We start from the raw sequence: 12,794 nt of genomic DNA, 5'->3' as shown, positions 1-12,794 counted from the left end.
TATAAAATTTCTTTGTCAGGCCGGGCGTGGTGGCTTAATCCTGTAATCCTAGCACTCTCGGAGGCCGAGGCGGGCAGATTGCTCAAGGTCAGGAGTTCGAAACCAACCGGAGCAAGAGCGAGACCCTGTCTCTACTAAAAATAGAAAGACATTAATTGACCAACTAAAAATATATAGGAAAAAAAAATTAGCCAGGTATGGTGGCACATGCCTGTAGTCCCAGCTACTAGGGAGGCTGAGGCAGGAGTATTGCTTAAGCCCAGGAGTTTGAGGCCCAGGAGTTGCTGTGAGCTATGCTGATGCCATGCCACTCAAACCTGGGCAACAGAGTGAGACTCTGTCTCAAAAAAAAAAAAAGTCCTTTGTCAGACATATGTATTTTTCTAATTCTGTGGCTTGTCTCTTGCGAAAATTTCTGTTGTCTACCGATGAACCAAAAATTTTAATTTTTACAAAGTTCAATTTCTCAAGTTTTTCTTTAGTGTTTAGTGCTTCCTATGTAGGAAATCATTGTCTACTCCAAAGTTATGAAGATATTTTTCTATGTTTTCTAGAAACTTTATGGTTCTAAGTTTTACATTTAGGTCCATGATCCATCTCAGATTAAGTTTTGCATATGAAGTGAGATAAGGGTTGAAGTTCACATTTTCATATGGATATCCACTTGTTTCAGCAATATTTAAGATCTTCCTTTCCCTCCTGAAATCCTGACAAATTAGGTCTAACCTTGAATCCTGAAATCCTGACAAATTAGGCCTAACAATTTTCTTACATATTCCATGCCTTTTCTACATACCTAATTGTGTCATTTGCAAACAACAACAGTTTTACATCTTTTCAGATCTTTATGCTTTTTTATGACTTATTTATTATTTATTTAGCCTTACTGCAATGGCCAAGACTACTACTGCCATGTTAAGTAGAGTGCCTGGTTCCCAAGTGTAAAGGGAAAAGAGTTTAATGTTTCACCATCAAGTATGATGTTAGCTGTAGGTTTATCATAGATGTACTTTAGCAGATTTTAAATGTTCCCTTCTATTACTATTTTACTGAGTGTTATGGACTGAATGTTTGTTGTCACCCCAAAATTTCTAAGTTGAAGCCTTAACCCCCAATGTAACGGCATTTGAAGGTGAGACCTTTTGGGGGTAATTATATTTAGATGAAGTGATGAGGGTGGGGACCCCATAATGGGATTAATGTGCTCATAAGAAGAGGAAGAGAGACCAGAGCTTGCCACCACCCTCTCTGTGCCATGCGAGGACACAATGAGAAGGCAGCCATCTGCAAGTCATCAGGAAGAAGAGTCTCACCAGGAACTGAATTGGCAGGCACCTTAATCGTGGACTTCCCAGCCTCTAAAACTGTAAGAAATGTCTACTGCTTAAGCCACTCAGTCTACGGTATTTTGTTATACAGCAGCCTGAGACACTGACCATTATCATGAATGGATGTTCAATTCTAGCAAATGTTATTAATATCTTTTTGCATTGGCCAAAATTATCTAATGTATTTTCCCTTTTAGCCTCTTAATATGGAGAATTAGGTCGGGCGCAGTGGCTCACGCCTGTAATCTTAACACTCTGGCCAAGGCGGGCAGATTGCTCAAGGTCAGGAGTTCGAAACTAGCCCGAACGAGAGCAAGACCCCATCTCTACTATAAATAGAAATAAATTAATTGGCCAACTAATACATATAGAAAAAATTAGCCGGGCATGGTGGCGCATGCCTGTAGTCCCAGCTACTCCAGAGGCTGAGGCAGGAGGATTGCTTGAGCCCAGCAGTTTGAGGTTGCTGTGAGCTAGGATGACGCCACGGCACTCACTCTAGCCTGGGCAACAAAGCAAGACTGTCTCTCAAAAAAAAAAAAAAAAAAAAAAAAAAAAATATATATATATATATATGGCGAATTACATTTACTTATTTTGAAATGTTAAGCTAATCTTACATTTCTTAGATAAACCCACTTACTGGATATCTGCACATCTTCATGGGGAACACTGGTTCATAGCTTTTTTTTCTCTGATAGTATTGATATAGATCTTTTGCAGAGAACTGGTGTTATTTCTTCTGTAAATGTCTGGTAAAATTCACTAGTAAAGTCACATGGGCCTAGAGCAGGCATCCTCAAACTACAGCCTGTGGGCCACATGCGGGTGCTTTTGCTCGTTTGTTTTTTAACTTCAAAATAAGATATGTGCAGTATGCATAGGAATTTGCTGATAGTTTTTTTTAAACTATAGTCCAGCCCTCCAACAGTCTGAGGGACAGTGAACTGGTCCCCTGTTTAAAAAGTTTGAGGACCCCTGGCCTAGAGTGTTTTTTGTAGAAAGGGTTTTCTATAAATCAAATTTCTTTGATAGATATTTAGATTTCTATTTCTTCTTTTTATCAGTTTTCAGCATTTATCTTTTTCAAGAAAGGTGTTATTTAAGTGTGGAATTGATTGGCATAAAACTGTTATCTCCTTTTCATACTTTTAATGCCTATAGGATCCGTAATAATGTCTCCTTTTCTCATTCCTCATATTGGTAATTTGTATCTTCCCACTTTTCTCCTTGATCACACTTGCTAGAGGTTTATCAAGTTTATGAATCTTTTTAATAAGCCCATTTTGACATTACTGATTTTCTATTTGTTTCTAATTCACTGATTTCTACCCTTATTTTTACTGTCTCCTTTTTATATTTTTTTGTGTTTAATTCACTCTTCTTTTTCTAATTTAAGGCAGAAAATTAAATCAGTGATTTTATATCTTCCTCATTTTCTAACATGAGGATTAAAAACTATAACTTCCCCACTAGGAACTGCTTTTGCCAGATCCCCCATATTTTAACATGTCTGCTTTTCATTATTGCTCAATTCAAAATATTTTCTAATTTCCTTTGTGATTTATTCTTTGACCCATGGGTTACTTAAAAATATATTGTTTAATTTCTAAATAGTTGAGGATTTATTGGGCATCTTATTATTGTGTTTTTGTTTTTGTTTTGAGACAGAGTCTCACTTTCTTGCCCAGGCTAGAGTGAGTGCCCTGGCGTCAGCCTAGCTCACAGCAACCTCAAACTCCTGGGCTCAAGCAATCCTTCTGTCTCTCTGCCTCAGCCTCCCGAGTAGCTGGAACTACAGGCATGTACCACCATACCCAGATAATTTATATATATATATATATATATATATATATAGCCAATTAATTTCTTTTTTTAAAGTAGAGACGGGGTCTCGCTCTTGCTCAGGCTGGTTTCGAACTCCTGACCTCGAGCAATCCGCCTGCCTCGGCCTCCCAGAGTGCTAGGATGACAGGCGTGAACCACCGCACCTGGCCTGTTGTTATTTTTAGTTTAATTCCATTGTGATCAGAAAATATATTCTGTATCATCTCAATTCTTTAATATTTATTGATCTTTTTTTATGGCCCAACAGATGGTCTCTCTTGATGAATGTTCTACACATACTTGAAAAGAATGTACAATCTGGAGTTGTTGGGTAAAGTGTTCTGTAAGTATCAACTGGAACAAGCTGACTGATAGCATTGTTTAAATCTTTATATCTTTATTGATTTTTTTTCTATAAATTACTGAAGGGAAATGTTAAAATCACCAGCTACGGCTATTTATCTATTTCTCCCACTAGTATGGCAAAACTGAGTAAAGGGTATACTGGAATTCTTTACACAATTCTTATATTTCTTCCATAAGTTCAAACTAAATGAATACCTGTCTTAAGTATCAAGGAAACTAAAGCTAATAATCTCTACCCAAGTTTAAAGCCTAGGTTTATAAGGATCTAATAACAGCAACAGTATTTTTTCCAACATGGAATCTAGTAACATATTCATTATATTCTTCAGAAGGGGGAAACAGGAGTTTAAACGCTTAGACAATTTTGTCAAAGTTCTCAAGAAAGTCAGCATTAGGTACACGAACCTTCTGAAATCTCACTCAAAAAACTTCCAACCCCAGAATTTTACTTCCCAATTTAGGAATGGGAACTAGTTATTTTTGGAGGGTTTTTTCTTCCCCTCCCTATATGTCCTCACTTTATGCTGATATACACACGTTTCTCATCTTGTACATGTGAGTAGTGTGTTTGTTGGTTGTTTCTCCCACAAATATCAAGTGATAAACAAGCCCCTCTGACTGCCACCATGGGTTAAATTTTGAGTTCTCATGAACTCTAACTCAGGAACTTCAGGAATAAGAATTATGGGGTTTTGTTTTGTTTTTAGACCGAGTCTTGCTTTGTCACCCCAGCTGGAGTACAGTGGGGTGATCATAGCTCACTATAACCTCAAACTCCTGGGCTCAAGCGATCCTCCTGCCTCAGCCTCCTGAGTAGCTGGGATTACAGGCATGTCGCACTGCACCTGGCCAAGAAGTATAGGGTTTTTAATAAGCACAACTAAATCATTAAGGGTCCTTAGAGAAAGAATGGTAATAAAGTCACGTCACCCTGAAAAGAAGAAAAAGGAAAAAAAAGGGCAAAAGTGACATAGCAGTTCATACCTGAAGAATCGGCTTTTTTCCGTGTCCATAGAGTGGCACTCTCGTTTGCTGCTACTAACCTCTGTAGTCTTCACTACATTGGTCCAATGAATAGGAGCCTTACAGAAAAATACACCCAGTCCTTTGGGCCGGGCCTGTAGCCGCCAAGAAGTGAGGTGCAAAGGCACAGCAAATGAATCCCCTGGCATGACAGCAGGAAGCACCACTGGTTCTGCAGTAGAAATAAGTGTCAGCACTTTCAGGCAATGGTCCTGCACCCCAAAGACTGACTATCTCAGGACAAAAGGAAGAACAGTGTACACTGACTGTTTCAGAAGATACTATGAGGGAAACAGAGACCTGACAAGTCAACAAACATTTATCAAGCTTTTGCTACATTCTAGACAACAAATACATACTGTCTGGAGCTGATGGGCTGTCCAGTCTTAGTTCCATTGGTGTCTCAAGTCTGTTCCTCACAATGAGGGCTGATCGGACAGTGATTACTTTCCGAGCACTGCCTTCCATTGTCACCGCAAAGACCACCCGGACAGGTGGGAGCGAAGAGAACTGTGAAAGAGAGATAGAAATAAAACAGTTGTGCTTCTGAAAAAACACACAGGATACAATAATATCAACTAAAATGTCTAAGTCAAAAGCCTCTTATTGCTATAACTCTTCAGTGAAATGAGTCATTATACTCTAAAACCATTCTGCTTTAAAAGGAATGAATATCCTATAAATACAAATTATTAAAAACAGCCAATTCTCAAAATTTCAACAAAAATAGATAATCTACTCATATGTAGTATCACACAGAATGTCAACAAGGAAAAATCAGTCCTAAGCCTCTAGACATACTATAAAGAATGTTCGCCTAAGACTGAGGTAATAACCTATCCAGTCTTCTAAACTTCCTGCAATGTGGTAAGAAAGAATCAACTGGAAGTTATCCTTCATTCATATTCCCCTGGGTTCCCACACATCAGCCCTCACATGGAAACTGTGAAGAAGACTTGTTTTCAACTCTACAGGAGGGCAATAAAATAAAGATCACCCAAAGCGACTAAAATTAGAAACAATGAGGTAGGACCTTGCAAAATATTATATGATTTCCCTTCTATGTTATTTTTCTCTCAGATTAACATTAAATTGAGAAAGCATTCCTTGAATACTAACAATGGGTTGGGTACTGCCCAGATATACACAGAGAAACAAAAGAATGCCTTCTGAGATTAAGACTCATCTTTGTAAAATCCAGAGAATGTATAAGGAAGAATTGTCTGTATTAGTGTGCCTTTCACAGGAACAAATAATAAAGTTTTTTTCTAACTGTCATAAAATGTACTCTATAGGCCCATATACTATTCACTGGCAAGCCTATACAAAATCCAACATTTGTATTTCAAAGAACTTCAAAAACAAACTTTTCTTTCTTCAAAAAACCCTCTAGGTTCTGTTCAAAACTCATTCTTTTATAAACAGGACTCCAAGTTTCAGAAACTCAACATAACTGAGAGAAATTATTTATTTCTGGTTTTGGGTTACAGCCATTATATTATTTTTCCATATGTTCATTCACACATTCAACAGACATTTTGTGTTAATACCATGTGACAGGAAATTTTCTTAAAAGCATAAAATCCCACTTTAGGTATACCAAAGAGAAAGTTTCTTAAAGTATTACTCTTAGAATGAGTGTCCAGAACATATTAACAATGTTTTTTTATTGGAGAAACAAATGGCATCACATTCAAGCTTTTTATTCCACCAACTTTTTTATTAAGACAAACAGTATGTGAAAATCAACCTAATAAACAATAAACTAAAGAGCTCCATGATTTGAACCAAGACTTCTATGAAGTCTAAATAGAAAGGCAAACTATAATTTTCTACAGTGTTTTTAGAAGGACACAATTCTGGGCATAAATCATCATCAAACCTCAAGCTTCCACTGACCCAGCCCCTGCAAGGCCCTAATATTTAAAGCCAATAACAATTATTTAAAATTTTGATATTGCTGCCTCCAGATCTACCTGAAATTTTATATTTCAAAACTTAAGATCCTCAGGGAGAAAAAATTATAAGCAAAAGCCTGAAAAGTTTTTAAATGTCATCTTGTAATGGTGTTTCAAAAACCAAAAAAGAAAAATAAAAAATTTACTATTTTTGCTTCTTGTTTACTTTCATGATGTTTAGACCCAAACCTATGAAATACATACGCCCATACCAGGGTTAATTTCTATTTTAACTTAGAAAGAAAAACAGACCTTGAACCAAAACATCTGCCTTTTCTTCTTCCATGTACTACTCAGTCTCACACACCAACTTAGGTGAAAACATTTTCTTGCAAGTTTTTGGAAAAGGAAGGTAATCATTAATATAAAAGGGCAGAGATAAATTCCAATCACATATATGTTATTGAGTCCCCTGGCCATCAAGAAATACACATCTAGGTATGGTTCAGGCGCAGTGCACATGCTCGGTAAACACAATGACAACAGGAAAAGCATACTCACGTAAACCTGGGGATGGATAATATTTGTCCTGCTGCTTGGGCTGCCAATCTAAGAAAGATTCCAAAAGTCAGAGAGTCAGCACAGACATAAGATAATAGGCATCGTTAAATTCAATAACAATATAATCTGCTTGAAAGGGTGGTGTTTATAAATACTTTCAGGTAAAGTATGGTCTATTACAAAGATAAAACATCTTTTATTGAAAGATATGGGAAAAACAATATCTATTTTACATTCAATGTATACCAAAGTTCTCCATTCAGAATACTCCAGGCCGGGCACGGTGGTTCACGCCTATAATCCTAGCACTTTGGGAGGCCAAGGTCGGAGGATTGCTTGAAGCCAGAAGCTCAAGACCAGAATACTTCAATACAATAGAAAGGTATCTATGGGCGAATTTAGTCCTTTCGTTATCAGACATGAACTTAGGTAAAAAAGTAATCTTTGAAAAAAGTAAGTTTTTTGGGTTTTTTTTCTCCCCTAAGAAACATGGGGCACCCGAGAACAGTGAAAATGAACACTTGTGGAACAGTGCTCTCCAAGAATATTTTTCATGAAGAAAGCAAGCATGAGGAAAGCTGCAATATTTCTCTGCTGTCCACCTGCTGGAAATATCTGTGCTTTCCGCCTCACCGCCAGCTATGCAAAAGTGAGATCAATTACCCTGTGAGTAGGAAGGAGCAAGGGCAAGAGCGCCGCATCAGCCGCATCGCCAGGAGGCCAGCCTCCCCCGCACACCAGCCAGGCCTGCTGCCTGCGCCATTCCCTGGGCAGATCTTCCAGCCCCGAGGACTACAGGATGGTGTAAAATTAGGGCAAGAGTGCATGGGAGTGTGTGTGATCAGAAAATAGACAAGAGTAGACACTTCTTTGTGCCACAGAGAAGGATGTGGAGACGGAGCAAAAAGGATCAAGAACAGCATTATAAGAAATGTAAAAAAGCCAGTGCATAAAGCGAGCATAACAATATGTGAAATACAGCCAGGACTCATGTTTGGCAGATTAGTAAATTCCTAGTCAGGCCAGCCACGCATGAAAAGGATCTGCACAGGTGAGGTAATATGTTACTGCCAATTTTACACTTTCTTTTTCTACTGAAATTAATCATTGCCTGGCTTATCTACATATTGATTACCAACACCTACAACTGACCCAATATGACCGTAAGTCTTCTTCCTAGAATTAGGGCAAATCAAGAATAAGAAAACTACACTAGAGCAAGACTATCACAGGTTTAACCATCTGACTGACTGGCTTTAAGGGGGTGTGGCCCTGGCACAACTCTGCCATGAAACACCCATTTTAAGCCACACACCGTAGAGGAAGATGAATTTTTATCTGGTGCTGCATATCGAAAAAAGGTCCCAACTTTGTCCACAGACACTGGGCTCACTTGTTCCCAGCCATTTACTCTCACTTGCAGCTGATGAATCCGGAGGTCATGGGTGTGTCTGTTGGGTAGAAGACAGAAAAAGATATTAAGCACAACAATCTCAAGAAGGGAACAAAAGTAGAAGCAAAGACTCAAATCTGATTTACTACATAATGATGTAAAAACCCAGTTGGCTAAATCTTTTGGGGATTACCTAATACAAGGGAAATCAAGAGCACAGTTTAACTGAGTTTTACACTTACGACACAAATTGCAAAATCTATAAAACTTGAGCAAGAGTGGCATTTACCCTGGATTGTACAAACCAGGCAAACCCTGTACATGAGCCCAGGTCTTTCCTCCACCAACCCCACCCCAACCTTTAGAAAACAATGATGTCAATGGGGTGGTAAAAATGTACTAGCCATTTACCCAATAGCCATACTCTTGCATTAAAAATTTCTTCTTGGTTCCTTTATTGAATATCCTACTTTTCTCAGAACCACATTCAGTTGTTTGGCTTTAACCCCACAGAACTACAGACAGGGTATGCAAGACAGAGCCCTCGGAGTTTTAGGGCTGAAATGCTTGGCTGAAATTGGAGCAGAAGGCAGTGGGCAGAACAGGAGGAACAAGAGGAAATTGCACATTTAATTCTATTTTAGATTTTGCCTAATTCAAGCCAGAAGTGAAATGGGGAACTGGATTTGAGGCTGACAGGAAGGGAGGAGGGAGGCAGGCAGTGGGGTGCAAAGTGCCAAAGGAGGGGAAGCCAGAAAAGGCATTTATTTTGATGAATTCAAGCAGAATAGTCGGACTTGAAATGGGTTACGAAACACAGAAACAAAAACAGAAATGACAAAGAGGTCAAACCATTTCTGATACAACAGAGGCTATGCTTATTAAGAAATACTGCCAACAGTTCTATAGTTAGCTTCTCCAAGAATTATGTGGAGGAACAAGAGAATGCTCACCACTCATCCCTTGAAATTATAAAGTAGTTTCCAGATACATGTGCCCAGCATAGTGATACTTTTAAATTTTCTTTTTTTCTCTAAGACCCCTAGAAACCCACACATTCAGAACTCTTGTCTCTTGGGAATAATGCGTGTGGGTACAAAGCTACGCAAAAGGAAGAAGTACTTGCCTTGGGAGTGGGTTTGCACACAAAGACTCAGAACACCACGAAGAGCACATGACTATATAAAGCTGAAACCAATCTCTTCAACTTCAGCTCAGTTCGAAAACAAATATGAGACTCAAATACTAAACCTTAACCAATTCAAAGACTAAGTATTAACCTATTGATATCTACTGGACAGCCCTTCCATTTACAAATGTTTCTAAATAATAGAACATTTATTTTATTAGACACTTATGATCTCTCAGTAACCAGATATAACCTTTTTCACATTTATTCCAATCCTTTGGTTGGCTACTTCAGGAATGCATCAGCTAGCAGCCTCCCTTGATGAGTTACTCTTATTCTTCTTAGAATTTCTATTTTATCACTATGGGCTCTGCTTCCTAAAACTATCCACTTGCTAAAAGTACTATGTGATAGGCTTCTATGACTTGGGCTATATAAAAATAAATGAATGAATAAATGAGCTATATAGCATATCTGTACATTAAAACTGAAATCAACATGCTTTGAGCAAAGAATACCACAGCACTGCTACATCATGAAAACCAGGTCAAGATATGGTAAACCTAAGTGTTATGCTCTGTCTATGCTTCAACCAAATTATGTTAAACACACAGGTTATCACCTCACATGTCAAATAAATGGATAATTAATGAAAGACATGTATTTCCAAGATAACAAGACTGCTTACACTTTGTATTATATAAGGAAACACTGATTCTCAAAATATCTTTTAAAAGTAAAATATTAAAATCATCAATAAGGAAAATGAAAAGGCAAAACACTACAATCATCAATATCCACTTTTTACTTTTTAAGGAAAAGAATAAGCCATACTTTACCTGTGTCTTAACTTTCCTCTTGCTTCAAATTCAAAGGGAATCTCCTCGCCCGTGAGGACTTCTCGCCATTCACTCACATTGTGCGCATCATCAAGAAATGTTCCATTCCCTTCCGGAACTACCCCTGGACTCCCACTGTGAGACAGTGCAGCCCTGGAACCAAATCAGAGGCTATCAGCTTGCCCCTCATTCTCCCCAGCTCCCTCTCACAAGAGCTCTGGGCCAAGGAGCAGAACCCGTCTGGATCTTGACTCCCAGCAATAAGACACATAACTGGGCTCCAAAGTATGAACTAGGTCAATAACTACAGTCACCTTCATGCTCACTAACAAATTATTTGAAATTTCAGAAATAACTGAAAGCTATCATTATATAGTCACTTCCCTCCAGCAGTAGAATCTGGTACATGTAATCTAAGGCATGACTTTTTAAAGTAGCATGTAGGTGACTAGATAGAATTTAATAGACCTAAACTGTTAAAATAAACAGAAAACTTCTTTTCTAGAGCACTGCCATACCTAGTGGAGGCAGGAGAAATGTTTATTTTCAAATTAATTGATTCTGTTACTCATTTCATGTACTTCATTATGTAAGCTGGAAAGATCACCATGTATTGGAACCTTGAGCCAAGATCTCAATAGGCAGAAAGTTGTTATAAAAGGTTCTCACTTGGCTTAGGTAAACTCTCACTTGTTCTCCAAACTCCACCCAATTCCATCTGGGTTGAAGGGTGTTTTAGGTACAGATGATAATTCTTTAGAGGTAGCGGAGGATGGGGAATGTTTTCAAAGCACTCTTGGGAGAAAAATGCCAAACGTTCAGTTTAATAACCATATACAGCTTTTCTAAAAGGGGAAAGGGAGATGGAGACTAAAGAGAAAAGATGGAATGACTTTTTTTACACACTTCCTACTCACACCCTTGATTGTCTCACTTTTAAATAATGAGTGAGATGTGCAACGTTTGGGGGATGGTCACGCTTGAAGCTCTGACGGGGGGGGGGGCATGGGCAAGACATGTAACCTTAACATTTGTACCCCCATAATATGCTGAAATAAAAAATAAATAAACAATAAAAAATAAAAGCATCCAGATTGGAAAGGAACAAAAAATAATGTATATCAAGATTAAGGTCATATTTTGATTATTTCAGACTCGGGATCTCCTTCTCTGTTTCCAGGTTCTATATAGAACCAGAATCTTCATCATAAACTCAGCAAGATAGCAAGTTATTGGTTCAAATATAATCCCAAGAACCTCAAGAAAGGGCCCACCTTGCTCTTCTGGCCTGGTACAAGGAGGCTTTGGTGGCAGAGGCGACTCAGGGTAGCAAACTGGATGCTCCTTACCTGGTGGGCGTGGTGGTCAGGGTGGCAAACCACAAAGTGCACCCTGTGTGATTCCTCAGAGCAAAAGGGACAAATGGCTGTCGGCGCTTGGGGGTTTTCACCTCTGCTATGACAAACAGAAGAAGGCTATTAGCAGATGCTTCTATCTGTGTGGTAGAAACCCTCCCCACACCTGGAGACAGTGCTCAAAGCTCTTTCTTGCCAAATGGGCTGATGGTAGAGGCAAGAGAGAAAGAACTACTATCAGGTTTGTCAATAGGACAAAAAAAGTTCCAGGTATTCGCTGGCTGCTGTGGGATGACTTGGTCGCCCCTCTGACTGCTCCCAGCCCCCAATTCTCCAACAATCCTATGGGGCTTATCGCTCAGAGGAAGGCATCAGGACCTGACTTGGCAGAATCAAGAAAGAAATAAAAATGGACCTCCATTACTCCCAAGAAATACATTCTAAGTAGTTAATCCAAATTGTAGCAATATATATTACCTGTACTTATTTAACCTTTGTCCAAAAAGCCTTTATAAAAAAATAAGCTTTTAATGAAGGCTTTATATAATGAAGCCTCCCTTTACATAAAGTTAACCTCCAGTGATATCATGCATATTATAAGAAAATAAAAACATTCTTTTCTATTCTCTTATACTAAGAGTTGCGTTTTTTTCTCCCTGGAAAATCAGAAGTATACTATCCCAAAGCTTTTTCTAGCTCATTTTTTAACATAGATACCACCACCTGTTCTAAGGGTGGGTACTACACAGGCTACAAAAGGAGCTATAACTTCATTGTACGAAAGAGTTTCGAATCAGGAAAATTGCAAAGAAATGATGATCAACACAAAACTAAGTAACCAAATTCTAGAGTGAGTTGATCTGACTACAAACACATATGAAATCCAAAGTGGCTTTCCAGTGCCCAGCCTGCCCGTGGGAGATAGATCCCTCTGCAGACACCACTGTCTGTTCTGTGTCATCTGGCATGGGGCAGAGAGTGCTGGGAGGAGGGGCAGCAGCTCCCCTGACCAAAGGCCCATGTCTCCTCCATTGGCCACACGCACAAAGAGGGAGGTGGCAGCAGGAACCACAAA

General features: G+C 38.8%; 1 protein-coding gene across 4 annotated transcripts in view; it reads right to left on the bottom strand.

Annotated features, from left to right (window-relative positions):
* The window catches only part of VPS13D (vacuolar protein sorting 13 homolog D), a 256,274-nt gene that overhangs the window by 141,827 nt on the left and 101,653 nt on the right, over window positions 1-12,794 (bottom strand). For 3 of the 4 annotated variants that reach the window (XM_020281677.2, XM_075994149.1, XM_075994152.1), the window contains 6 exons: window positions 11,714-11,816; window positions 10,365-10,517; window positions 8,319-8,454; window positions 7,004-7,051; window positions 4,904-5,054; window positions 4,506-4,716 (listed from right to left, as the gene is read on the bottom strand). In XM_020281677.2, coding sequence (XP_020137266.2) covers window positions 4,506-4,716; window positions 4,904-5,054; window positions 7,004-7,051; window positions 8,319-8,454; window positions 10,365-10,517; window positions 11,714-11,816 — 802 coding nt within the window. Of the gene's footprint in view, window positions 1-4,505; window positions 4,717-4,903; window positions 5,055-7,003; window positions 7,052-8,318; window positions 8,455-10,364; window positions 10,518-11,713; window positions 11,820-12,794 lie in introns of all 4 variants that reach the window. The other variant, XM_075994141.1, reaches the window with a different exon arrangement.

Source organism: Microcebus murinus, chromosome 2, assembly GCF_040939455.1.
Source record: "Microcebus murinus isolate Inina chromosome 2, M.murinus_Inina_mat1.0, whole genome shotgun sequence".
Lineage (NCBI taxonomy): Eukaryota > Metazoa > Chordata > Mammalia > Primates > Cheirogaleidae > Microcebus > Microcebus murinus.
Note: the sequence above shows the minus strand (reverse complement) of the source record. Positions and strands in the feature narration are given on the sequence as shown.